Source organism: Dermochelys coriacea, chromosome 12, assembly GCF_009764565.3.
Source record: "Dermochelys coriacea isolate rDerCor1 chromosome 12, rDerCor1.pri.v4, whole genome shotgun sequence".
Lineage (NCBI taxonomy): Eukaryota > Metazoa > Chordata > Testudines > Dermochelyidae > Dermochelys > Dermochelys coriacea.
The window spans coordinates 38,259,274-38,286,448 of NC_050079.1; the positions used below are offsets into that span (position 1 = coordinate 38,259,274).

The 27,175-nt window shown below is 45.6% G+C and overlaps 1 protein-coding gene across 1 annotated transcript in view; it reads left to right on the forward strand.

The window, feature by feature from the left end:
- The window catches only part of JPH3 (junctophilin 3), a 117,772-nt gene extending 100,973 nt beyond the window's left edge, over positions 1-16,799 (forward strand). The window contains exons 4-5 of the mRNA XM_038368903.2: positions 3,217-4,136; positions 16,201-16,799. Of these exons, the coding sequence (XP_038224831.1) occupies positions 3,217-4,136; positions 16,201-16,281 (1,001 nt within the window). The 3' untranslated portion in view covers positions 16,282-16,799. The remainder of the gene's footprint in view (positions 1-3,216; positions 4,137-16,200) is intronic.
- The last annotated feature ends 10,376 nt before the right edge of the window (positions 16,800-27,175 follow it).

Here is a 27,175-nt window from a genome sequence, read left to right on the forward strand (position 1 = left end):
TTGTCGTTCACTCCTCTTGTCCCCGTTCTCTTCTGAGGGCTGGGATTCCCAGCTTGACTATATTTCCCATAATGCATCGTGGTTCCCCCCTCTTCTCTGGGGGAAGCGGTGCTTCAGAGTCCCTGTTCATGGTGCATTATGGGAGATGTAGTCCAACTGGGGATCCCAGCTCCTAGAGGAGAACAGGGGCAAGAGGAGCAAACTGCAACCCCTATGAGACACTACAGCTCCCATTTTCAGCTGAAATATTTCAGTTTGCAGCCATTTTTCAACAAAAAACCATTTTCTGTGGAAAGTGGACACTTTTCACAAAAGGCATCATTGAATTGAAAACCCAGGTTTCCATTGCAAACCGATTTCAACAGAAATTTTTTGACCAGCCCTTGTAATGATCCTTCCTTTGTCTTGTCTTTAGATTGCAAGTTCTTTGAAGTAGGGACTGTCTCTGATTTTGTGTGCGTACAGCATCTAGCACAATCGAGCCCTAGTTGCAGTTGAGGCCTCTAGGTGCTATTGCAATAATAATAATAATAAAAAAAATAAGATCTAAGCAATATCATGATTTGGATCTGGGTACATTGTGGATCCAGGTCTGTGCTAAAAGGGGAACCATGGGCTCACAGGTTGTTTGCTTTGAGTTGAGCTAGAGACCACTTGATTCTTCCCCCAAGTCTAAGCTACGAAATAAGAGTGCCTTCCTTTTGTTCGGGTGAACTCACATGGCACTTTTTTTGTTTTTTTAAACTTTTTATTAAGACAAGGTTACAATAAAATGTTAACATACTACATCACTTATCCAGGCTCAGGTTAATATTCCCAAGAACCTGGCTAAAGATTCTGCTCTGGAAGTAACCTCTGCTTGGAGACATCTTTCAGGAAGATAACTTGGATCTGGGGTATGGTTGAGTCTAGTGCAGTACTACTTCAGAGACAGCAAACAGACTTCCACTATTTCCTGACCATAATTTCTTTCCTGACTTGCCTTCTTGAGGTAGAGTCTCTCTCGTGTGCTTGAGGAGGAACAAGATGACACAAAGCAAATTATCCAGCAGGATCAGGCAGAAATTAAAGCAGGCATTTCATGGCGTTTATTTTTAAACCATAGCAAGAAAATTGAGTTCTTCCTTTTTGAGACTCATTTCTCATCTAGCCATAGCAATTGCAATTAGGTGCATTTGAGGGGTGTCAGGCAGTTAATATAGATATCAAGTCTTTCATGTAACTTAGCACGGCTTTAGCTGGGAACAAATATGCTTTTGGTGTGTTAAACGAGCATTAAGAACCTTTGGCTTTCACTGCTTCCTTGGACTCACTGGTGTTTGTTAAGGGATTAATAAAATGCTGCTTTCATAGCCGAGTAATCAGCCTGACATGTGAATTTTATCTTGCTGTCCCATCACACTTGACTAGGTCCTATTGGAAAATGCAGTCACCAGCATAGCCCAAGCATGGCAAAGTCACATTTTCCCTCTTGCTGTACTGTGCGATGTTGTTGGTTTTTCTGAGAAGCCCACTGTGAGAGCAAGCAGAGTGCAAATGTGCCTGTCAAAAATGGAGGCAGCAAAGTGACATTGGTAGAGCAGGAGATGGGGAGGCAGGACACCTGGGTTCTAGTCTTAGTTCTGCCACTGACTCACAGCATGACCTTGGCCAAGTCACTTAATCTCTGTGTCTCAGTTTCCCCTACTGCAGAACTGATATAATAAAACTGGGCACGTCAGAAGAGTTATGAGGCTGAGTTAACTAATTTGTGAGGGGCTTTGAGATCCTTAGATGTAACTACAAAGTATTATTTTTAATATAACTAGCCAGAGTACTGGTTCAAGCAAACAACTTAAATCAAAGACACCACATCCTTCCACCAGCAAATAGTAGGGTTTGAAAATTTGGAATGGGGAGGGAACCTGAATGCTGATTGGCTGATGAGGATGTGTGTAGGATGCAGATGCCATGCAGAAATGCACTCTGCAGGATACGCTGTGTGGGGTGGCATCAGGGTTCACTCTGCTCAATTCCTCATAAACTAGATTCAGAGGGATTCTCATGGAACGAGAACAGGCATTTCATCCTAGTGAGTCTCAAGTCTCCTAGGTACTCAGGGCCACCATGGTGCATTGCTTTGAAAGCACAGTATGCTAGTCATGAACTACTGCCCTGCCTATAAGTCTATAATAACAACCAGCCCTTCAAAAAAACTGGGGCCAGTTCCGGGGGTCCAGTTCTCAATAAGAGTCTTGCCTCAGTCAAAAGAAAAGGAGTGCTTGTGGCACCTTAGAGACTAACAAATTTATTACATTTGGCTCCAGAAGCCTGCAACTTTAGAGTATCTTCAGAGTAAAGTTCAGCTCAGAATCCTGACCCTAATGCTCTCAAAGTGCAGGGATGTTTGGATCCATTGTAGGGACAGGGGACAACTGTCAAGTTCAGATCTGGCTCTGAACTTTCCCGAAGTTCCTTGCTGTTTCAATCTGGGGGTTTGATTCAAGCTCATCTCTAGTCCTGCCAGTTCCAGACAAAATGACCTTTGTATTGTCAAACCAATTCAGGTGGGTAGCCCACTTGTCTAGTGGACTTCAGTCCCACTGCTGGACGTGTGGTAGTAGGGAAGAGAAAGGGGTGTTCATGTACACATTGTGGATGAGATGCTCAGCGGTACGGGCAGAGAATGGCCACATGGCTAGTGCACAGGACTAGGATCGGGGATCCAGCCACAGTTTTTCCCTGGGGGCCTTATAAACACCATTGGCCTCTCTGTGTCTTAAGGACCTCAAAGGGAAGAGAGCAAGGACAAAGCATCAATGTTGTTAGAGTGCCCATCTGTCCATCACGGGTGAGTTGGCCAGGCAGAAGAAGGTATTTTGAAATGCCTAGCAGATCACCCGAGCGCCCCAGCCAGCACTCCCGCACCCCACACCAAGCTATGACATGAGCCACTGCAGAACACATGTGGTGCCTGCTGGGCCTGACTGCATGATCCCTGTCCTGACGGGCTCCAGCTCGTCGTAACATGCAGCCCTTCGGATGCTGCGAGCAGTATCAGGCACGGTCTGAAACCAGCCGAGTCCATTCTGTCGGTCTCGGAGCAGGGAGAAGGTTATTGTCATGGGCCTGACCTCTGGTGTCCGATACTGTCAGTCCTGTTCTTTACCCTGAAAAGCCCTGTGATGCTCTCACAGAATAGCAGTAACCCTTTCTCTCTCTCTCCTCATTTAAAAGGGCTCGAGTGCCAGAGGCCAAAGCGTCAGAACTCAAGTGACGACATCGAGGTCCTCTCCACAGGGACCCCACTCCAGCAAGAAAGCCCAGAGCTGTACAGGAAAGGCACCACCCCTTCTGACCTCACTCCTGACGACAGCCCCCTGCAAAGCTTCCCCGCCAGCCCCTCCTCCACTCCGCCGTTGGGCCCCACCTGCAGGACCAAGAGCGCCCATTTCTCCAGACAGATCTCGGTAGACGAAGAGAGGGGTGGGGAGATCCAGATGTTGCTGGAGGGACGAGGCGGAGACTACTTGAGACCCAACAGCTGGAGCGAAGACAAAGCAGGCGGGACGCGTGGCGTTAGAAGCGGGACCCTGCGCAGCAGTCATTTGGGGTCTGCCTCCATCCCTGAAGATTACAGAGGCCGGAGTGGAGGGCACAAACATATGGCCTCCAACCACAAGCAAAGAGAGAGGTGGACAGATTTCCCAGCTACAGTTTCTTGGACTTCCCACCACCGGTCCCACAACCACAGCTCAGGGAGCGCCAAGCTGCTTGAGCTGGATGAGGAGAAGCTGAGCAATTACGAGATGGAAATGAAACCCCTCATGAGGATGGATTCTTATATGCAAGAGATTCACACCCAAAAAAGACACTATAGTAAAGCAGGCCCCTGCAGGAGCCTGGCTGAGGACCACCGTGGGGAAGACCGGGGCTTTAGGGTTCAGAGACTGAGGTCTAAGTCCCAGAACAAAGAGAATTTCAGGCCAGCTTCCTCTGCTGAGCCCACAGTGCAGAAACTGGAAAATCTGAGGTTCGGGGACAAAGCAGAACCCCGGCTATTAAGGTGGGACTTAACCTTCTCCCCGCCACAGAAATCCTTACCTGTTGCACTAGAATCTGAGGAGGAAAATGGGGATGAGCTCAAATCCAGTACGGTAAGTAGACAAACTTGTGTCATTGAATCTGACTCAGGAAGCGGACGCCAAGGCAAACCTGAACTGGTTCAGAACCGTTGCAATGTTAGAAAGGTGTGGAAGAAAATTTACAACATGAGAAAAACTGCCCCCCCCCAATCAACCAACCCCCTTTAGTACCTTAAATTCCCCCCACCTCCCATTCTACACAAGGTATCAAGTACATTTAAAGGTGGTTTTTGCAGCTTGCTTTACTGGCAAAATGTCTCTGGGGAAATAGCAAGTTTTCCTACATTGGGTGTGGGAGGGTATAAGCAGGGAAATGTGATTTATTACAAGATAAAATTTTGTGACAATTAAATCCCAGCAGGACTCAGACTCGATCAAATGTATGAATCGTTGCAAACCACCCTCCCTCCACCCAATAAAAACCCAGCACCCTCAGAAAGGACAAAATAATTTCAGGTTCCTGCCCATATGAAAATTCACCCAGCAAAAAAGTGCAGGATCATGCAGCTCTTGTTGATACCATTTTATTGCTAGGTCTGACAAATCCTTGTTCTGAAATAACCAGTTGCAACATCTCTGTATTTGAATCTTTACCTCATGCCACTGCAACAATGTACAGTGATGTTATGTCACTGCAGCACAGAGTATCACCAAGTGTGATGCGATGTTCTTGTGCCATAGTGATGTTGCATTGCAAAGCCTGAAACAAATGGGATCCTTTAATTGTGCTATACGACAGTCATGGAAGAGGCCCAAGAAAATTAGGACTGTTCTCTGAATTTCTGGATAAGGGATGATCCAGATTCTAGTTTAACTCCTGGGAGTGAGCTACAGAGCACTAAATGCTATGGAAGTCACTGGGAGTGCGTAGGTGCTTTGTCTGGCCCTAAATATCTGCAGGGAGCGAGGCCTAAACAACTGATCTGTTAGCACCAATGCACAGGGCTCTGTCACAGGAGCTAAAGGTGAAATCCAGCCCTTGTTGTGGGCTAGGATCTAGCAGGTGACGTTACTTATGCACACAAACCCAGTACATCATATACTCCCCCAGAGTTAGACAAGCTTCTGCGGTTCACAAGAGTTGAACCCAACCTATGTGCTGGAGACATAGTTACTATATAGATCACACACACACACACACACACACACACACACAGGGAACTGGCGCTCAAACCCTGGCTTCAGATCTAAACAAACATTATTACAAGACAGTTATTACTGACTAACTAGCAGGCACAGCCTGCATGTAAAGATGCACAGACAAGCCATTAGAATGCACATCATATTTCTAAGTGCTATAACTGTGAAGCAGCATGTTCGGTTTTCTCACATTCATAACCAAGGGTGGAACAGATGGCGAAGGTTTGAGTTGAAGTTAATGAAATACAGAGTGATAGATGATATGTGGATTTAAATAACCCATGTTGCTGGCGACTCTTTATTCTAGAAAGAGTTTTCGGCATTAACAGGGTTTGGTTCCAGTGGCATGGACAGGGAGGGAGTAATCAGAAAGAGCCTGTTGAGTGAGTATATCTAGGACACAAAGCATCACCCATCCACAGCATAACAACAAGACAATGTCGCATACATATAACATGTTGCACCTTCAAGGATCTCCAAACACTTCACCAACATTAGTGAGTTTAGCCTCACTATACCCAAAGGTAGCCATGTGTGATTAGCTCCATTTTACAGATGGGAAAACTGAGGCACAGAGCAGTTAAGCTCCTTGTCCAAGATTACACAGTGAAGCAGTATCAGAACCAGGAAAAGGACATAGCACCTTTTAGTTCTGTGCTGTCAGAGCCACAGGGTTCATGAGGGGGAACCCCAAACCTGTGCAAAGCATTGCCGTTCTGGATTTCTCAGACAGGCATTAAGTTTTTCAAAGCAGGTTTAAGTCCATCCAGCTTCCCCAGAGCACAACTTAGAATGCCAGTTTTAGACAAGCCTTCCTATTTCCAGCAGGCTGCCTCCAGCACGCAGGCAACCCTGATTTAGAGCCTCCTGGCGGAGAGGTTTTGCAAAACGCAAACCACAGCTCCCGCAAAAGTCTGTGCGCTCCCACATAGCGAACAGCTTGCACAGCAGCCCTGCTTTCCTGCCATCCCCAGCATTGTCGTTTGTGAAGCTATTTGCTGAAAAGGACATTTCTCATCTCAAAGAGAGCTGGGTCGCTTCCGAAAGTGGAAGAAAGGGAGGCTGTTAGCTAGGCAGGTCTATTTTTGACCTACCTGGAACATGCTTGAACATCACCCTTGCAGGACAAGCGGTTTTAAAAATAATCGACCATAAACCAGCTCCACACGAGCCACTAATGAAACCAGAATACCGGCTCCTAGTTGCAGTAGCCTCTCTCCTCTGGGTGATCAGTCCAAATCCAGCCCCAGCTCAGTAATGACCACAAGTAATGACCGTCCAATAGTTATTGTGTGCCCTATATGAAGTGAACAGGGTGGGTTCAGGTCAGTTCCCAGCGAAGCCATTATCACAGCTGGCACTAATCCCACACCTTGTTATTAGCGTTATAGGAGCGCCCAAGGCATTGAAGTGCTGTGGAGGCTGTGCCTTCCCTCTAGATGTGATCCCTCCAGGCCAGGGCTGAACAACTGGGGAGGGGAGGAAGAGGCTGGGAAGCATGCACTGCTTTGGCATGTGTTTTCTGTGGGTAGTCAGGGGATTTCAGCCTTCAGGGCTCTCAAGCCAGTACTCAATTCATATGAAAAATTTAAAATAAAGTTAAGAAAAAAAACCTTGATGTTTCTGTGTGTGTGTGGACCTGCACATCCAGAACAAACTCACATCAACATGCAGTGGCTTGCCACCATTTGGGCAGAGGAATATGGACATGGATGGGCGAGTACTGGCACCTGTACTGTCAGGTTGGGGGGACCGTATGATGCAGAAATCTGTCCTACGTTTGAATGGTCCATAGCTTTCTGTAGCCTCTGGACCAGTCTTTGAAAAAGAGAACTAATCTTTGGGGAGGTATGGAGGAAGAGAGTCTTTAAAATGCCAGCAGCCCTTTTACTCATCAGCACAAAATTCATCATGTTTTTAGGGAGGGGACAATAAATACATGACTTGAGTTGCAAAGGGGCTGAACATCTGCATCTCCGAGGCAAGCTAATGAGTGTTGTGGGACCTCAGTGAGGCCAGAATTCAGACATGAACTGATACCAAACAGTTTCATTAGATTATCATAATTTAGCAGGAGTGATAGTAGAGAGAGGGATAGCGCAGGGGTTTGAGCATTGGCCTGCTAAACCCAGGATTGTGAGTTCAATCCTTGAGGGGGCCATTTAGGGATCAGGGGCCAAAAATGGGGATTGGCCCTACTTTGACCAGGGTGTTGGATTAAGATGACCTCCTGAGGTCCCTTCCAACTCTGACATTCTATGATCACATTTATTTAGATGAAGCACTTACAGGGACAAATTCCGGTCTCACTGAAGTCTATGACAAACCGCCAGTTGATTTCAGCAGGACCAATAGTTGGTCCTTTGACGTTCTCCTTTCACAGATGTTCATTAGTAAAGCCCTGTCCACTTTTGGTTACAATCCATGCTACCAAAAATCTGTGTTCACCTCTAACACATTTCCCCTCACCCTCAGATGTTGTCAGATGCAGGTTTGGTTTTCTCAGTTATTTGCTAAAATCCTGTCTTATTTCAAACTACTCAAGGACAACTCCTGTGGTCCTCAATGGAGCCAGATGCTCAGTGAAGGTTAGGGGAGCTTTGTTTGATTAGACCACAGAAATGTCCCTGTTCAACTTCAACGACCGGCAAGGCACTATAAACAGAAAGAGAACAAAATTCCAGTGGCTGCCAGGTTTTGTTTTTTTGTTTTTTTAAGAGGCACATTCTCTATTGAGATATCCTAAGCATGTTTCACTGTCATCAGGGAAAGTGAAAGGGAGCCAGCCAGCCTGTAATTAGCATGCCTCTGCTAAGATATCACAGTGGAAGTGATGAGGGTGTTAGCGAAGGCTGCTTGGCCAGGTATTGAGCCAGGGGGAGGATACCTGAGAGAAGAAGGTGGTATGAGTCAATGCTTAAAGGGGGAAGGAAGTGGGGCGGATGACATCCAGCAGCTCTCCCCAGAAATAGAACCTCCCAGCCTACGTAGCTGACAAATGTTCCTTTCTTGGCTCTTTCAGGGGCTTTCAAAGTATTTTAAAGGGATTGCACCTCAGGATGGAGAAAATGTAATCACCTTGAGTCCCAAAGAATATGAAACAAGTGATAAAAATAGCGACCGGTTGCTGCCTCCGTAATGAACGAACACCCACTCCCTGCGCCAACAGAGACTCTTTCCACCTGACATTTAGGAAGACGGGTCACTGAGAGTGAATCTCTCCTAGCGGCTGCTCGTAAAGGGCTCTTCCCACCCCCAGCCCCTGCTGTCATTTGGCAGGTTGGGCTGGTCAACGCGAACATTGTTTGGACTCTGAATGGCTGTTCAGTTCACTCACATTTGTATCTCTGCCTGGGCCTGATCCAATGCTCTTTGAAGTCTAGGGAAAGACTTCCACTGACTTCCAGGCCCTTGGCTTAGGCCCCTTATCTGCTTTACACTGGTGTGAATGGGGCTTATCTGCATATCTGGGCAATGGGGTTCCTGGAGTCTTTCCACATTCAGGCCTTGATCTTAGCTCTTCCCAGGCCTCCTGTCTCATCACAGCCTTTTGCCACAGCCCTCTCTCAAGGCTACTTCCACAGCACCACATTTCATGTCTGAGGTCTTCCTCCCTAGAGACACTCACAACAGGTCCAATGTCTCCCTAATCACTCTCTTTACTGACAATATATATATAGTCCAGCAGCCACTTGATTCCTGTCATCTGTTCCTGAGACCACCACGTATTAGTCCCGTTAGATGACATCCCCCAGAATGCCCTGGTTTAGGGCTGAGCCAGGACTGGGCCATGCATGCCTATCACCTCTCTTTAAAGCCAGTGGATAACTATGTCACAGTGACTATACACAACAAACTGTAAAATTATAAAATCACAGAAACATAGGGAGGGACCTCAAGAGGTCATCTAGTTCATCCCCATATGCTGAGGTAGGATTAAGGGTATTTAGACATCCCTAACGCATCTGCCTAACTTGTTCTTAAAAACCTCTATTGATGAGGAGTCCACACTTAACTTGTTTCACTGCTTAACTGTCCTTAGTTAGAAAGTTTTTCCTAATACTGAATCTAAATCTTCCTTGCTGCAAATTAAGCTCATTACTTCTTGTTCTCTCGTCAGTGGGCATGGAGAATTATCCACAAAACTATCCATACACTGCCTCTGCATAAAGTGCTGTCAAATGCACAGAGCAAACGCATTTGGGGCTTGGTAGGCGGGAAGGAAATACTATTTTTTCCTCTAATCTCTTTCATGTACAGCCATCAGGAATTACTTGTAACAACTCTAGGTAAATAGTTTTCAGACAGAAGTGTTATGTTCAACTTGACATTGTCCTTTTAAAACCCTTTTGATAACAGGAGGCCTTTGATGTAGCTGAAGGATTTAGCCTCATTTTTATTGTCATCCTGTATGTGTTTTAGTCTTTTTGAAGTGAATATTTAAAGATGGGCCTCACCCAACTCCCGAACTATGAACACTCCCCACCACCACTGCAACTATGCAATAATTAGGATCAAAATCTGGATCTCAGCTTTGTGGCTGGCTCCCTCTCCTGATAATTCAACCAACTAAAATCCTGGATCACCCCCAAACTTTGGAAACGTTGGCATTTGGATCTAGAACCTGCAACTCACACCCAGCTCTGCAGCTCTTCATAACATAGGCCCATAAGTCATGCTGGCAGAATGTGCAGGTGCACTAATACATATAACCCTCCTAAGTAGGATGGAAGTACATTATGTCTGCAAACACACAGACACACAAACTTCACAGGTACAATTTAGGAATGTGTGTTTGAAAATGTAGCCCCTTAATCTGTTCTTGTTTTATTGTAAAATCTCCTGACTGGCTTTCTTTAGCTAGGCATTATGTAAATAAAATGTATTCTCACACACACACACACACACACACACACACACACACATTATATTATATATAAATGCATATTATGTAAGGCCCTTGTCCTGTGATGTGCTGACTTCATTGGGACTTGAGGGTACTCAGCACCTTGCAGGATAGGTCCCCAAATAAATATAAATAAATATATATATATATACACACATACACACACACACACGCGCGCGCGCGCGCACACAAAATAAATAGCTGTCATGGCTCCAGGGCTTAATCCCTAAGGGCTGATGAAAGTCAATGGGAATTTTTTCGGAGTGAGGACTGCGTGATGAGGATCAAATTTCTATTGTCTCTACATTCTGACTATCAGCTTCCACTACTTACACTGCACTTGTTACTTCTGGAGAAGCACACCGATTCACCATACCCCAGCCTTCACATATAGCCCTTCCTGTAACCAGGCAAGAGAGATGATGCAGAGACTCCATGAAATACACAAGAGATCTTGCTATGCCAAGCTATTAGTCTGGGAGGTGCTCAGACATTAAGGTGATGGGCATCAGTACAAATCCCAAAGAACAGCAGACAGTGTTTCTTACCAAGACCATAAACCACAATGGATCCACTTGCCATCTAACTACGCCTCGCTGCAGTATTATATGGCTTTTCAGTAATGCTCTATTTTATTGTGTACTGGCACCAAGTGACTGCTTCTTTTATGTAACTACATTTGGGGCCAGATTCTCTTCTTGGTTACTCCTGTGCTCACTTATTGGGGTCCCTCTTTGCACGGGTGTTAATGAGAATTTACCCCCTTGTTTTACTTGGTAAATGCTCTTTACCTATTTAGCAGTGACATGTTCCTATAGATTGCATGGGGTCTACTATTCAGCAACAATGACATCCAGCTGCTGATTTTTCAGCATTTTCCCAGTGCTGAGGCTTTCTGCTGAGCAACATCCTTGATAATTACACATTAAGAGATCCCAGAAGGATTCCTAGGTAACCACACTACAGTTTCCATGGCAGAGATAACAAAGTTCGGACTCTGTGATAACAAACAACAATGGATTGTTCATATTTTAAATTAACAATGCTGTGGTTTTATTTGTGAGGTACACCTCCTTGGCCCCCCATATTCCTAATAAGATACTTGGGTTGCTGTATAACAGTTAGACACAAACAGGATAATGAGACAGCAATTATGGTGCTTAGATACTACAGTGATGAGATTACTACTACATTGATACTAGAGACAGATTGGAAACTACATTCAAAACATAAAGCTTCCCAAAATATTTATGATTAATTATTATTTCATAGCAGGGGTCCATTTTATTTCTTACAGAGCCTCACTCTTGATCCACATCCCCAGTGTCTAGGAAGTCATGAATTTAAAAGCCAAGGACCTGATTGTCACTAAGGCCCATTTATACCTCTCTGGCAATAATATAATTTACCCCTCCTTCCATACCCCTTTACACTGCCAGAGAGAAGTAAAGAGGCCTTCATATAAGTGAGAATCAGGCCCCTGAACTGCTCAGCTGCTTCTTGCTGAAATTTACTGTCCCCAGTGTGGAAAGGCGAGTGAGTGAAAGGAGGATCCATATAATAATTCCCTTCTGAGGATGTGGTCAGCCAGCTATTCACCCTGCATGTAAAAAGAAAAGGAGGACTTGTGGCACCTTAGAGACTAACAAATTGATTTGAGCATAAGTTTTCGTGAGCTACACCTCACTTCATCGGATGCATTCAGTGGAAAATACAGTGGGGAGATTTATATACATAGAGAACATGAAACAATGGGTGTTACCATACACTGTAACCAGAGTGATCACTTAGGTGAGCTATTACCAGCAGGAGAGCTGGGGTGGGGGAACCTTTTGTAGTGATAATCAAGGTGGGCCATTTCCAGCAGTTGACAAGAAGGTCTGAGGAATGGAGGTGGGGGGGAATAAACATGGGGAATAGTGATAATCAAGATGGGCCCACCTTGATTATCACTACAAATGGTCCCCCCCCCCGCCCCTCTGGTAATAGCTCACCTTAAGTGATCACTCTGGTTACAGTGTGTATGGTAACACCCATTGTTTCATGTTCTCTATGTATATAAATCTCCCCACTGTGTTTTCCACTGAATGCATCCGATGAAGTGAGCTGTAGCTCACAAAAGCTTATGTTCAAATAAATTTGTTAGTCTCTAAGGTGCCACAATTACTCCTTTTCTTTTTGCGAATACAGACTAACACGGCTGCTACTCTGAACCCTGCATGTAGTTACACTGCTGCTTCATGATAGAGCAGAGTCTGGAAATCTGTGCATTGATGCTGGGCTGTGAAGTGAAATTTTGAAACTGTGCCCTGACTTTACAAGGGATGGGGACTGGAAATTATAAACAACCCCTTGCAGCTCCTGGTGTCACTGCCTAGAACCAGCACATCTCTCTCTACCGTTCTGCGCAGTGGCTCTTTGTAGGCACTGGGATAAAGTACTCTGCTCTCAAATGACGCGAGAGCCCTAGCTGCAAAACAGCTCAGGCTCTGGAGTCCCATCCCCCCCGAAATCTGCAGGCGTGTCACTCCCAGGTTTTGATTTGGGACTCTCTCTAAATCGAATGATCAGTTACTGGATAGCTAAAGTGGGGCAAGAATTAATTAAAATGCCATTGAACGGCTAGAGCTGTGTGTGGCATCTCAAATCACAGGGCCTCAAGGTAAAAGGGATTTTTTTTCTTTCGTCTCAATGTGGGTTTCCCTTGTTAAAGGTCCAGCATGGTCTACAGTGCAGTGAAGTCACTTTATCTGCTGGTTCTAAAACATTCACAGGAGTTTACCAACCTGTTGCCAGCTTGAGGACAGGCCTGAATTTCCTCCAGGGCTCACTCGCCTCAGAATGTTTCATCTTCCTCCAGGGCACCAAAGAGGAATCAGGAAAAGATGGCACATATCCCAGGACAGTCAGCTTCCTGTGACTGCAGGGGACGGGAAGGGGATGAGTAGATCTTTAGTGGAAGTTCAAGCACAACACTGTCAAATCAGAAGCCCAGGTCTGAGCAGCATTTAAAAGTTTACAACTGGAGCTGAAGCAAAAGCCCTGAAAGGTCATGAAGCTTTTTGTTAGATTAGTCAGCATATTATCAGAAATCTGGTCCCTCTGCTAAGACATTCCAAGGCCTTTACAATGGGTGGGCCATTCCCAGCAGAGAGATCACTACATGCATAGTCCTCTTTGGAGTTAGCTCAGGAGGGGCAGAGAAAGGGCAAATGTGAAAAGCAAAAAGAGAAGCTGTAGGCTGAAAGAATGTCAGACATCAGCTGCCCCTTTGCAAGGAATCCCCAGAGACCACTGCACCTGCAGAAGTAATTTTTAATCTCAGCTTACCTGTTCCACAAGATCACAGACCTCTCACGGGCATGACTTTGGTATCCCAGTGCACACGTTAAGGGCCTAATCCTGCAGCCTCTACTCGGGTAAAATTCCAGTCGACTTTCCATTGAACTCCATGATTGCCATGGGAGTTTGGTCTCAGGAAGGACTGCAGGGTTACGTTTTCTCACATTTAAGAGGGGAAAGCTCTAGTGATCAGAGAATTAAGAAATGCTGAGGCTAGCCACATCTGTTCCTGTTCTACAACTCTGTTCAGTGATGAGACAGAAGCACACAGGGGGTACCACATGCCATCTGCCTGAGCAGCATTCAGGCTGGCTGGCATGTAAGTTTGCCTCCTGTACGTGGTTAATTTGATCTACTAGATCGAGCACATGAATAGGAAAAGAGGCAGAAACACTGTCACTTGGGACATTTAAATGGCGACTGGACCAAAGGCTAGAGAACGTGCACTAGGGAGCCATCCTGCACTGGATGATGGGTGGCTGAGACCCAGTGGGTTTTTGCATCAATGTGCTACCCTGCCAGCAGAAACAACCAGATTGAGAACCATCAGCAACCTATTATCCTATCGATCCAAGGGGAAAGCATGTGAAACCCAATAATCTTTTGAAATGGAGCTAGTACAGTGAATAACAATCTGCATCACAGTATTTAGCCTCGCTCCAACTTGTCAGAAGCAGAGAAGGAATTCAGCACCCAAAAGGGTTGGCTACAGGCAAAGAGATTTGCACAAACCAGTCCAGAGCAGCTACCTGGCTGCTAGGAGGCTCCCTCAGAAATCCTTCCATTTGGTTGGCTTCCTTTGACCTCGTTGCTATGCAACAGCATATGCCTTTCCAGCAAGCTTGAGCTTTTCAAAGGCAGAGCCCCATCCTCCCTGTCCTCCTTCCCCTGGGCCCCCGCCTCCCCTAATGTGAAATGAATCAAGCAGCTCCAGAGGAGAAATGATCTATTTAAAAACCTTCCTTGCGAAACAGAGATCTGCACAGTGGTACAAAGACCGTCTTAATGAGGGCGTCCACCCCTGCCTTGTTCCAACCGGAATGGGCAGATGAGCCTTGTTATAATGAAGAAGGGAGGGAAGAAAGGAGAAGCAGGGAACTAATTGCGCCATTTCATGAAATAAACAAATCTGTATAATTAAAAATGACAATGAATGGGGGCAGTTCAGGGCCTCTGGCTTCCCTACTGTGTATCCCATTCCCTGTGCTACCCAAACGGCAGCAGCTGAGACAAAGGTGCCGGCTATTCCATCCAGGGCCCTACCTTTCACTATTGCACTCTAGCCTGCCCCAGTACTTGGATTCTTCCGCACCATATTGGTCGAGGCGAGCAGCAGTGCCACACGGCAGTCCCACTCAGAGGCTTAGCATTAAAAGAGGGAGCAGCAGCCTAGTGTGCCAAGCACAGAAGACTGATGTCCAGCACCTCTAGGGTGCGTTGCACCCTGCACGGGAGCTCACACTTATTAGACAACCAACTCTCCGAAGAGACCACCCCAAAGTTCCCCAAAGCATAGAATCATAGAATCATAGAATATCAGGGTTGGAAGGGACCCCAGAAGGTCATCTAGTCCAACCCCCTGCTCAAAGCAGGACCAAGTCCCAGTTAAATCATCCCAGCCAGGGCTTTGTCAAGCCTGACCTTAAAAACCTCTAAGGAAGGAGATTCTACCACCTCCCTAGGTAACGCATTCCAGTGTTTCACCACCCTCTTAGTGAAAAAGTTTTTCCTAATATCCAATCTAAACCTCCCCCATTGCAACTTGAGACCATTACTCCTCGTTCTGTCATCTGCTACATCTGCATACATCATCTGCATAGTGAGTACCATTCTGTGCCATCTTTTTCCTCATTGTCACCTCAGATAGGCACCTGGTTTTAGCTGGTCCCTTAAGGCAAGATTCACTGTGTACATGACAGGAGGGAATCCAAGCTCAGGTGCTGCCCTCACTTACTGATCCACCAGGTATAACCTCTCTGTCAGTCAGTCAACCTCCTGTCATGGTCACAACTTGGCACCAATGCCATGGATTGCTCCAGTGCCCCTCTTTGAGAACCAAATGAGGTGCTTCATTCTCTATCAGCTTTGTTCTCACTCCACCGTAACAAGGATAGGACTACCGGGGGCTGCATCTGGCCCGTGGGGTGCACAGTGAGTGCCCCTAACTGAACAGAATTGGTTTATTTTGCAAAGATGATGACAACGAGCTCCTCTGAGGTCTCAGAAGCTGCCTTTGCACTGAACTGTGCACGGACAAAAGCCAGGTGGGGTAGAGATCCTATGGTTAAAACAAAGGCCTAGGAGTCAGGACATCTGGGGTCATTTCCTGGATTTGCCACAAAACCTGCTGTCTCTCTCTGTTTCCTCAATGTAGAATCCTTACCAGCCTCAAAAAGGTGACAGTGAAGCAAAATTCACTAACAGTTGCAAAGTGCTTTGAAATTCTTGGATGGAAGGTGCTACCTAAGTGCAAAGTACTACTTACCCCTCCCTCAACCTGTTTTGTCTCACGCATAGAGGTGCCCATAGCTTCAGTGGAAGTTACTGGTGCTCTGCACCTCAGCAAACCATGTCTTGCCGGGTTATGGTATAATTATAGATTCTGACCCTTCCTATCAACAGTTGGCTAACCACCAAATTTCGACATAGTTTGTAACTCCTTTCCTTCTCTCTCTCTCTCTGTTCCAGGGATCGGCTCCCATTCTGGTAGTCATGGTGATCTTACTGAACATTGGCGTCGCCATTTTGTTTATTAACTTTTTCATCTAACTCGAGACTGTCTTGTTTGAAAAAAATAAGAGTTACGTGTACGAATGGGGGAAAAAAACAAACAAAAATCAAAAAAAAGGGAAAGATCATAACTTGAACCATCCTGTGACAACTTCCAAGTCTTTTCACAGAAGAACAACAAATGATTGAGTCTCACTCACAGTTTGCCTTTTTTTCCTGGGTAATGTTTTTTGGATTTTAGCCAAAATTCTTTGCTTGTACAACACTATGCTGTGTGGCATGGCAGAACGCTAACAACTCTCTGACCCTCCCAGCACCAGAAAGGATGAGACAGGATCCCAGCAAAATAAGAGTCAGTTATTTTTTCCCCTCCAAAGTAAATAAAGAACAAAAATTGCAAAATGGAGGCAAGAGTGTGGGCAGATGGAACAGGGGCGCAAAGGGGGTTGAATGAGTCTCTGGTAAACACTCAACCCCATTGTTGTGAAGCTGATGGAGGGGGGGAATCCCCTTTCACCCATCCTCCTCTAACCCCCCCGCCACAAAAAAAAACAAAACCCCTCATATTTTTCTTCCCTTCTCTGCTACCAGAAAAAACAAACAAACAAAAAAAAAAAAACAGGAATGAGGGGGAGAAAAGGAGGTGCTTGGGGAGGAGAAGAGACCCCCCTGAGTACAGAGGATAGAGGATGAAAGGAAAGTGGCCCATTTTTTGTTACAGTTTAAAAAAATTCTGAAGCAATCAGCATTTTGCTCAGTTCTGGTGTGGTGGTGGGGATTACGAGGTGTAAATATCGTACCTGCTGGCACCCTCCCCTCCTCACTCGGCCAGAGCAAAATTGCCCAAAGCCACTCTCTTTCTGTTCAAAGCCGATTTCTCCTAGCTACAAATATGCCCTCCCCCCCACTCCTCCTCACCCCATAAATTGCCTGGTAGCTTATTACGGCCCAACTCCCCCCCCCGCAACCCCTCAGGAGCGGTGATACTAAAACAATCACCAGCTATCCCATTCTGAATTGCAACACATCTACACAAACACACCAGCGCGTACAGAGAATGCAAGGAAGCTGTCTGGTGGGAGATTCGATTCTGATCCAGCAAAGGACATCTGGGGAGGAGCATTGCAACAGCTGCAGGAGTGGAGGAGCGCAGCTGGGTATGCCTGTTACATCTTGCCATGGACCGCTTCAGACATCATGCTTGGGCTCTGAGCATGTCGTATTTTTGCACTTTGTATGCAGGATGTATATTCCAGCTTCCGACATGTCCCTGTAAAAAAATGTCATTGGCAACAGCAGCCTCTAAGGATGTATTCTTTTCTATACGCCACTTAATTTTGTTTGTTTTAACATCTTCATAATGGAAGTGGCCTACTGAGGTGCCTTCCTGTCCTACCCTTCTATGAGTCTATGCCTGCCTTGATTTTTTCCCCACCCCTTCCTCCCCGATAATACACATTCATTAAAGATGCAGTACCCCAGTCCTGAGCTGTTATGGTGGCAATGACAAGAGCATGGTTTTAGCTCAGTTGCTTGGAAATTCCTGAAGTCCTGTTACATTCCAAAAACAATTAAACCATTTTCCCTATCCACCTCCATCCCCAAGACCACATGCAGTCTGTCCTTGCCAGATATGTCAGCTGTGCACTTCAAAAAGTTAACTGCCTCTCTCTGATACACTACATATTGGATCCCTATCTGACCCACAATTACACCCAAGGCAAATCCATTGGATAAAGGGGCAGGGGGAGGGGGGGAGTCATGAGGGTCAGATATGGCCCGTATACAATCCTCTAGATTTTATCTGTGACCAAATCCGTCTCATCATTTTACATACAGAGTGTTGGGCACAACCCTGACTTGTGGACTTGGCTTTGCTTTGCTTACATTTTATCTGTTTCTCTGCTACCTTTTCAGCAGATTTCTTTATTACACTGCACTGGATTGCTATATTTTTAACCAGAAATAAACTAAAGATTAGTGCATGTGCCAGTTAAATTCAGTTCTTTTCCTTAAACTGCCATGCTCATTCTGTCTTACCGTTTTTTTTCTCTTTTTTTTTTTTTTTGTTTGTTTTCCTTTCTGGGTTGACGGTGTGGGATGGAAGCAATGAAAGGCAGATAATGCAAGCCTAGTAACCTTTCTGATAATTTTGTTTCCAGGGAAACAGTCCATCTTTTTGGTCCATCTTCATTTTTTCCCCCATTCATCTTTTTTAATATTGAACGGTTGCTGCAGACCTTAAGTGAACCAAATAACGACATAATGTAATTGCAGCCCTAGGAAATCATACATGCTGCGATATGTGTTTTGTAATTCTGTTTGCAACTCTTTGTAAAGATTCTAGAGAACTTTTTTTGTACATTCCAGTAAGTGCATGACACACAGATACCTACAGAAGTAGGTTACATATTTAAATGCAAACACAGTACAATATTTAGATATGTATAAAAACAGCACAAAAATGCATATCATTATCAAATAAAAGTACTAGTGGTTTCATGACTAGGTTTCTCACACTGGTGACTGACTAGTTATTACTGCTTTTCTTGCAGACCTCCAAGGAATCAATATACGGCTACTCCAAATTCAACCCAACTCCATTTGTCTTTCATCTCTTGGTTTCTCCCTTTGAAGCACCTGGCCTTGGCCACTGTCAAAGACAGGATGCTGAGTTAGATGGACCATTGGTCTTACCCAGTATGGTTGTTCTTATGTTCTAGTTTCCATGGGACTAAAAATTCAGTCAAGCAAAGTGTCTAAGATTCAGTGGGTCTGAAAGACATCTGAAGATTAATATTAATTGGTTCCCAAACAATGTGATTAAAAATAATGATCCCTTGATTAATCAAAGTGAGTTGAGCAATTTTTCTTAGCTCTGTGCTTTCACATCCACCCAGAGCCAAAATTATTATTGACAAGTAGCCCATTGTACTCATTGTACCTCATAAGTACTCTGTTCACGACGGCTCTCTCCCTCTCTCTTCGGCATATCTAAGACATGCATCACCATAGTATCTAGACGCCACATTCACATATACTCTCTCTCCACGCTGTTTTACATGTATACTCACATGTGTAGCTAGACAGATGCATGCAAGCAGCTGTGTGATTCTGAAGACAATTGACTTTGCTTTTCAGTCTTAGGGATCTTCTCATTTTCCCAAGGAGAAAGTTTCAGCTACTTATAACCAATCCAACCTCATGTCCTGAGGGCTGGTTCCAAGTGTGTTGTACTGGTGACCCCCTTTCACACAGCAAGCCTCTGAGTGCAACAGCCCCCACCCTTATAAAATTAAAACACTTTTTTTATATTTAACATTATAAATGCTGGAGGTGAAGCGGGATTTGGGATGGAGGCTGACAGCTCATGACCCCCCAGGTAATAACCTCATGATCTCCTCAGTGGTCACAACCCCCAGTTTGAGAACCCCTGTGTTAGAGGATAATTGGTTATCCTGTAACTGTAACGTCCTGTATCTGTCAAGTGTTTTAACACCACTGGCAATTTTTAAATCACGATTGGATGTTTTGTTAAAAGCTCTGCTCTAGGAATTATTTTGGTGGACGTTCATCTGGTCTGACCTCCTGCATAACCCAGGCCAGAGATCGCAATGGTCCCTTCCAGCCTGCAAGTCTCTGAACAGGATCTCCTTTGTCAATGTCAAATATACACATGCACACTCTCACTCTTTTCTGGGTGCTACCCTTGATCTGTATGGAATGGACTTCTGTTGTGCAGATAGTATGGAATGCAGGACTACGCTACACTTTCCCGAGGACAAGCTGACATTGAGTTAAGGAGCTCCACAGCACTGAAGTGAGAAGGTCTGGCCTTCCAAGGAAGCGGACACTGCAGTGTTATCCTTTAGCTCTGGTTTCTTGCCTTGTGTTGTTGTCGAGGGGATGCTGTCTGAGACACTTGAAATCAAACACAAGGAGTAGATTACTTGGCATAAGGACAGAGATGCTGAGAAGCGCAGCTAATGCTGGTTTACTGCAAGAAAGGTACCATCGCTAAGCGCAGCCGCAAAAGCAGATGTGTGAAATCCCTGCACCACAGCCGTGTGACATGAGATGAAGACACATATCAGAGTTGGAGTGGGACTGGAATGCACAGTGTGGCCCAAAAAGAGCAGACACAAGGACAAGTCAGGGGGCCAAAAAGCAGCATGTGGTTTGCAGCCAATAAACACTAGTGAAAAGGAAGTGCTAACAGCACAGGTGGAAGAAGAGATCTCATTCAGATCTGAGGGTCAGCAAGGTAGCCAGACAAGCTGAGGAGATAAAACATTACATGGTGCTTGAGACATTCAGAAAGAGCACTGAGCATCATGGAGGTACATGTGGGACAGCTGAGGCAAGCCTTGCTGTCAGTGACCTAAGTTACAGGGAAACTAAGTGCGCTCCAGCAGTGCAGCCTCGGTGGCAGGAGGCGCATGCTTGATCATGCACTGAGCGCTCGCTCCATCACCCATGACCCTAGGATGCCACTTGCCAAGGCATTATCGGGGGCTGATTGTCAGCGTGAAGTCAAACGGTGCCACATGAAAAATCAGTCCCTTCCTTAGCATGCAGGGCTTGTAGGAAGATGATGACGGAGAGAGATCAGGAAGGAAGGTAGGACTGCAAGGAGAAATGATCCGCAGGACTTCGCATCAAAGGACATGTAATCTGACACCTACAATGTGGCAGAAGCTGTTGGGGACCCATCACTCAGAGGTTCTGGTCTGGATGGTTTACATCGCCATGAAGATTGTCGATCTGTCTGTCTCTCACGCACACATGCCTCTGACTGCGAGGATGATGCTGTGTGCCTCACTCACTTCCATACATCCAAGAGAGAGCATGGATGTATAAGCTCCATCAATATATTTCTATACAGTGCAATACAAAATACAGATGCATCTACCTGATGACTTATCTCCCAATTTGGATGAAACACAAAGCCAAGGTCCTGATCACTTGTCATTAAAAATCCTTCGACCCCATTTTCAGGTGTGTAAGCACCAGTGGCTTATCAAAGCACTGATTCCCCTAGATTGACTTGTTTTAACTGGATCTGGTTTTATTCTTCGCTTCCTGTCTCTATCCTGCTGCATAACGGCAGCTGTGTCTTGCCCCAGAAGTGGCTACATGTTGGTGCCAGGTAAAGTGATCCTGCTGAGACTATAGGGAAAAGCAGTTTGAGGCTTGGGAAAGGCACCAGTGAATCATAATTGATGGCACCAGTAATTCCACTGTTGCACACTAGCCTCCCCACCGCTCTGCATATTGACAGCATCTCAGAAAGCAATTCTCTTGGTTAGCTGTAACGCTGAGGCATTCTGATCTAGTGATGAGGGTCAGGGCAGCCACTGGGCCCATCTCCACCTAACAGGTTGATAATAAGCAGAGCTTCTTGACATGAACTAAAATAGTTGATGAGCTTCTGCAATCCGAGGCCTGCATTTGTGAAAACCTGTGTGTTCTCGTCCTTCCCTTCTTGCTGAGAGGCATGGCAGCTCAAGGTTTTCTCCATTCGACACATACCAGCAGGGCCCATCAGTGGTACTCAGTGCAGGCAGGAGGGAGGTCAATTCTCAAAAGCCTGCACGTGGAAAATATGTCCAGATTCAGCCCAGATGAGGTGGGTGAGAACCAGAGCAATACAGCCCCTGGGGCCAGGAAATGCCAACAATGTCCCTCTGCAGGAAACACCACACAGAGGGAAGGAAACACCTGTTGAATTGAGCTAGTTGGGAATTCTCCACTGAGACTTTGTTTTGCCCATAAGAAAATGCTGATTTGTCAAAACTGAAACTGTTTGCCGGAAAAGGTTGCTTCTGACAAATCTTCCAACTGGAAGAAATTTTGGTTTCAGAGTGGTCAAAACGGCCTATTTTGACATTTTCAAAGTGAAAACTTTTGAAATGACTGAAGCAAAACATGTCAGCTGACCTTATCCAAACTTTTGTTCAGATTATGGCTTCATGAAAATTTTCTAGATTAATTTTTTGTCATGATCCTGGAACGGAAAAAAAAAATTCTCATTCTCTAAAATTCGGGTGGGACAGGAAAACCAGGTCCTGCCCAGCTCTAGTGCTATGAGATATACGTCTCTCCTGCTGTCATCGTGCATGGCACAGCCAAGCAGCAGGGAGAGTCGATGGGTGGTGAGCTGGGACACACACCGCTGCAGACATGCAGACCTCTTGCTGCTCATCCATGAACAGAAATCCAATACTTCTGTCATCCCTGCTGGACTTAATGGCTTGATTAGTTTAACTGCCATTCCCTCACACTGATATCTGCCTTGCTGCTGACACCTCTGCTATCTGACCTCTGGAACCTAAAGCCACTTGGGGAAACCTAAACCTAAAGCCACTTAGATGGTCATCTGATTAAACTTTCACCACAGTTAATTCCTCCAGTGCCAAGAGCACCTGATGACAAGGTAGATACAGGCAGGGCCTTTGCTAGTTTAAAATGAGGAGTGGATAGCACCTGCGAGTACTGGGATGTGAGGTGTTTAGTGCTAGGTCACTAGTTCAAATCCAGGTCATAATGGCAGTTGTGTCTTGCCCCAGAAGTGGCTGCATGTTGGTGCCAGATAAAGTGATCCTGCTGAGACTATAGGGAAAAGCAATTTGAGGCTTGGGAAAGGCACCAGCGAATCATAATTGATGGCATCAGTAATTCCACTGTTGCACACTAGCCAGGTCAGGCCATTTGTGACTGAAAGCGGTTATCTGATGGCAGCTGGAGGGCCTATGCAACACAGATTGGTGGGTCTCAGTCCAGTTCCAACCGGGCCCAGTAAACCACCACTACTGGCAGCTTCACCAGAGAGACCAAGGACTCAGCATGCCCTGTAGTGTGTTTCACTCAGGGGTCAGCAAGCTTAGTGGGCAAGCTGTGGCTCGATAGTTCTTCTGCCCCCACAAAGTCCTGGGCAGGGCTGTAGGGGGACCCAGGTCCTCCCTCTCTAACAGGGCCCAAAGGGCCCAACGGCCCAAAGCAGAGAGAGAGTTTCTTGGTCGCCTCTTTGTGGTGCACCTGGCAGGCCTCCCCTGGGCTGCATCCTACCTCCCTGCTCTCTCTTTGGCTTGGAGGTGTGGTATCAGCCCCCTCACCCCTAGCACTGAGATCCCAATCAGTCCCAGCAGTTCACTCTTTAACTGGATGCTCGGAAGACAGCTGTTTTCCCTCTGCAGGGAATGGGGGAGGGAAAAGGGTCAGGCCCTTACCCTCCTGGTTGGGATCTTACCCACAGTCCAGACACTTCTCCTCTGGATCGCTTTGCCTCCAGAGGCTGCAAATTGGCTTCCTCTCTTTGGACAGCCTCTCCTTCACTCACCTCGGGTCTGACTGTCAAGTCCCCCTTTGAGCAGGTCCTCCATTTATTTGACACATGCTCTGCTCTGCAGCTGCTGAGGGGTGGGGCCCTTTTGGCCCAGTACAGCTCCTTCCCTTCGTTAGGCTCTGTGCGGGGTCTGTAAACACCATCATCACAGTGCCATAAAGATCAAACAAGGTCTTCACGGTTAGAGGAGGTTCCTTGAGGAAGGGCTGAGGCATGTTGATTGGGCAGCATGCGTGTGAGAGCCGCATGTTACCCATACTTGTCCTGTGGGTAAACTTCAACCCCCAGGTTTCTCAAGCTGGCACCTGACCTTTCCCAAAAATACCCATGAGAATCAGAAATGACTGGGCAGTTGTTCAAAGCTGCAGAAGGGACCCAGTCACAGAACAACATCGCTTTCTGCCAATACACACGGAGCTGGTTCGTTTCTGGATTAGCCAGTGCACTTCATTATCCCAGCTGGTATCCAATAAGCTCTTATGTCAAGTCTTGTTCATTTCTACCTATTAACCACCCACCCACAAAGAGATTCACATCTCAATTAATAAGGATGAACAATCTTTTTTGTTGTTGTGGGCTACAACCCATGTTAACCTTTAACTAGACATGAAACCACTAATCTTTACATTGTTGCCTTTTGTCTGAATCCTGAAGTAAATGCGAGTTTTCAGTCAGCATCTTCATTTATTCTCCATTTTTCCCTGCCTGGTGCATGCCAACTGTTTTCTGGTTACAGTGCAATTATTGTGTGTGTGGACTAAAAAAGGAAAGGGAATGCTGAATATATTCTTATCTTTCTCATACATGCAGTGGCGAAAAAGAATTGCCTTGGCCTTTTCTCTTTATTTTATTTTGGGTAAGGGGATGAAAGCAGCTTGATTATTTACAAAAAAATAAAAATAAAAAAATTCTTTCCTGAATGTAAATGTTTAAATTCTAGCCTTTTTGCAAAATGAGCAACATAATACATTTAAAGGGACACTGCCAAGATAAAAATCACATAAAACATATACACACTAAAAAGGCACAACCCTTCTATATGTTGCTCCTTACCCCTTAAATCACTGAACATTGAAAAAAATTGTTTTTTTGAGAAACCGTGGGCTCCAGTGGCTCCACTGGCCAGGAGACCTGGGTTCTAATCTCAGCCCTGCTCAACCTGCGGTATGACCCTGGACAAAGTCATTTCATCTTTCTGTGCCTAAGTTTCCCCATGGGGATAACAGTATGTACCCTTTTTTTTTTTTTTGTAAAGCCCTTTGAGACTTCTGGCAAAATGCACTATGGTCCTGATCCATTGTCAGCTGAAAGGCTTCAATGGGCTTTAGACTGGTCCCCAGAAGAGCCAGGCATGTTTATTGTTTGACATAATGTGGTCACCAAATATGCTGTTTATATTGTGCATTTCCCTGAGCTTGAGCAATAAAACCAGACTTGTTGGCTTTTCTTTCTGGTTTCACACACAGCTGCAGGTGCTCAGTCCCTCTGACAATCAAGCTATCCATGCAGCTGTGGTTGGGATTCCAACTTGGCAAAAGACTGTTTATAGTTTTTTTAAAAAGCTTTCTTTTAAATAATAAACACACATTAAAGCTTTTCAGTCCATTTCAGGGTCCTGATCCCACAGTTAGGCCCATATGGACAGATCCTTGCTCCACTGCAAAGCTTCACTGATTTTCATAGATTTTAAGGCCAGAAGGAACCATTGCAATTCTCTAGTGTAATCAGCTGCATAACACAAACCATAGAACATCCCTGCATTAATTCCTGCTTCAAGGCCAATAACTGTGGTTGAAGTAGAACTTTTCATGGGATTCCATGTGGTTTAAGGCTCTAGCCATGGGGTACCAATAGCAGGATTAAGGCCTAGTTTTGAAAAGCTGTTTGTTTTTCCAAAAAAAAAACCCCCCAAAGCCTAAATTTTGGGGCCTAAACTACTCGTTAGCACCCTTTTATCACCACCAGCAGCAAGGTATTCTCATGGCCCAGGGGCTCTCCACAAGTATTCCAAATGGGTCAACACTGTTAGATTTTCCTTCTGGCTGGCAGGCGCACACGTGCGCGCGCGCACACACACAGGCTCTAATTTTAGCTTCTTTGTAGTTTTTGTTTTAAGTGAATCTCAGCAAACTCTCCTTTACAGAATATTTCTCTCAAAGGACAGAATTGCTCAATATATTTATTCCCATAAGAAAAAATGTAAAGACAAAGAGGGAACCATTCCCATCTCACGTCCCCACCCCCCCATTCCAGTGAAAAGCTATCTTGGCACAAACACACAGAACTACATTTCAGATTCAGCCTTTGAAGAAGAATAAAGAGGAAAAAGGAAAAATTCAAACCACTGTCACACACTTTCTAGCGCATCTGCTGCATAAGGCTCCCTCAGCAATCTTACCCAGGCAGTATGAGAAAGAGAGAAAGAACCCTCCCTGATACAGCTGCTAATGTGCTTCCCTTTTTTATTTGATTTTTTTGCCCATCAGCTAAAGAACCAAAGGCTACGGAAAGATGCAAAAATAATAAAATAAACTTGGAAAAAAAAAAAAAGCATGCTACCCAATCTGTTTCAAAATCCGGAAGGGAACACTGAAATGGAGTCCTGCTTCCAGACCCTGCCAATTTTAAATTGCTACTTTCTGACAATAAAAATCAGCAACATAGCAAAACTGCAGGTTCTACGAATCTTTACGCACGACCACGGATGGGACACAAAACGGACCAAATGGCAGTGAGATGAAGCCTTGTGAACTAACCCCACTGACAAGACAACAGACCGCTTGATGCTTTTAATGGAGCGAGTGCTTTTAGATTCCTTCCCTGGGTATCCACAAACACTGTGTTTTCACTTCTCCCCTGCAATTTTGCATGCAAGGTGCTTCCTTATCAGCTATGTTTTTATCTTAACAATTAAATAGTATGGGCAGCTTGTTTTATGGAACCTTGTTTATTTATTCTCCATTTTGTTCTAATTAGCCTCAAGGAACCTAATGCACTCTCCTGAGAGCCCCATTCCCTGGTGACATCCCCGCAGAAGTGATACACAAAACAGTCTAGGGTTTCTCCGCACCAGGGGCGCTGGCTCGTTACAGTGTTGAATCGAGTTGTTGCTGTTGTTTGCTGTAACTGAGATACCCGCAGGCCCTCCGTTATCCCTGTGGGTGACAGCAACACTCTGGGCACAGTGGCTGTTTCGGGGAGCAAGGGCGTAGGCAAGCAATTCAAAATGCTCATGCCCCTGTCCCCCTCTCCAAACCCAAGAGGTAATAGTTTCCCAGGGTAGAACATTTTGATACGCAAAACAGGCCTGGTTGCTCTCACATGAATGAGCACAAGAGATGCAGAGGAATCACTTTCCCCACGCCCCTGCCCTTGGAACAGCGAGGCTCCCAGGGCTCTGGGTGTACAGCACTGTTAGTTACTAGACACCTCACAGGGGTGGTGGCCCTCACCCTCCTTCTGGCAGGGGTATCACCATGGCCCTTCCCTTTTAAAGGGATATGGCTGGAGGGAGTGCATGATGTATGAGAGAAAGAACCCTTCCTGATACAGCTGCCAATGTGCTTCCCTTTTTTACTGCTGCCCCCC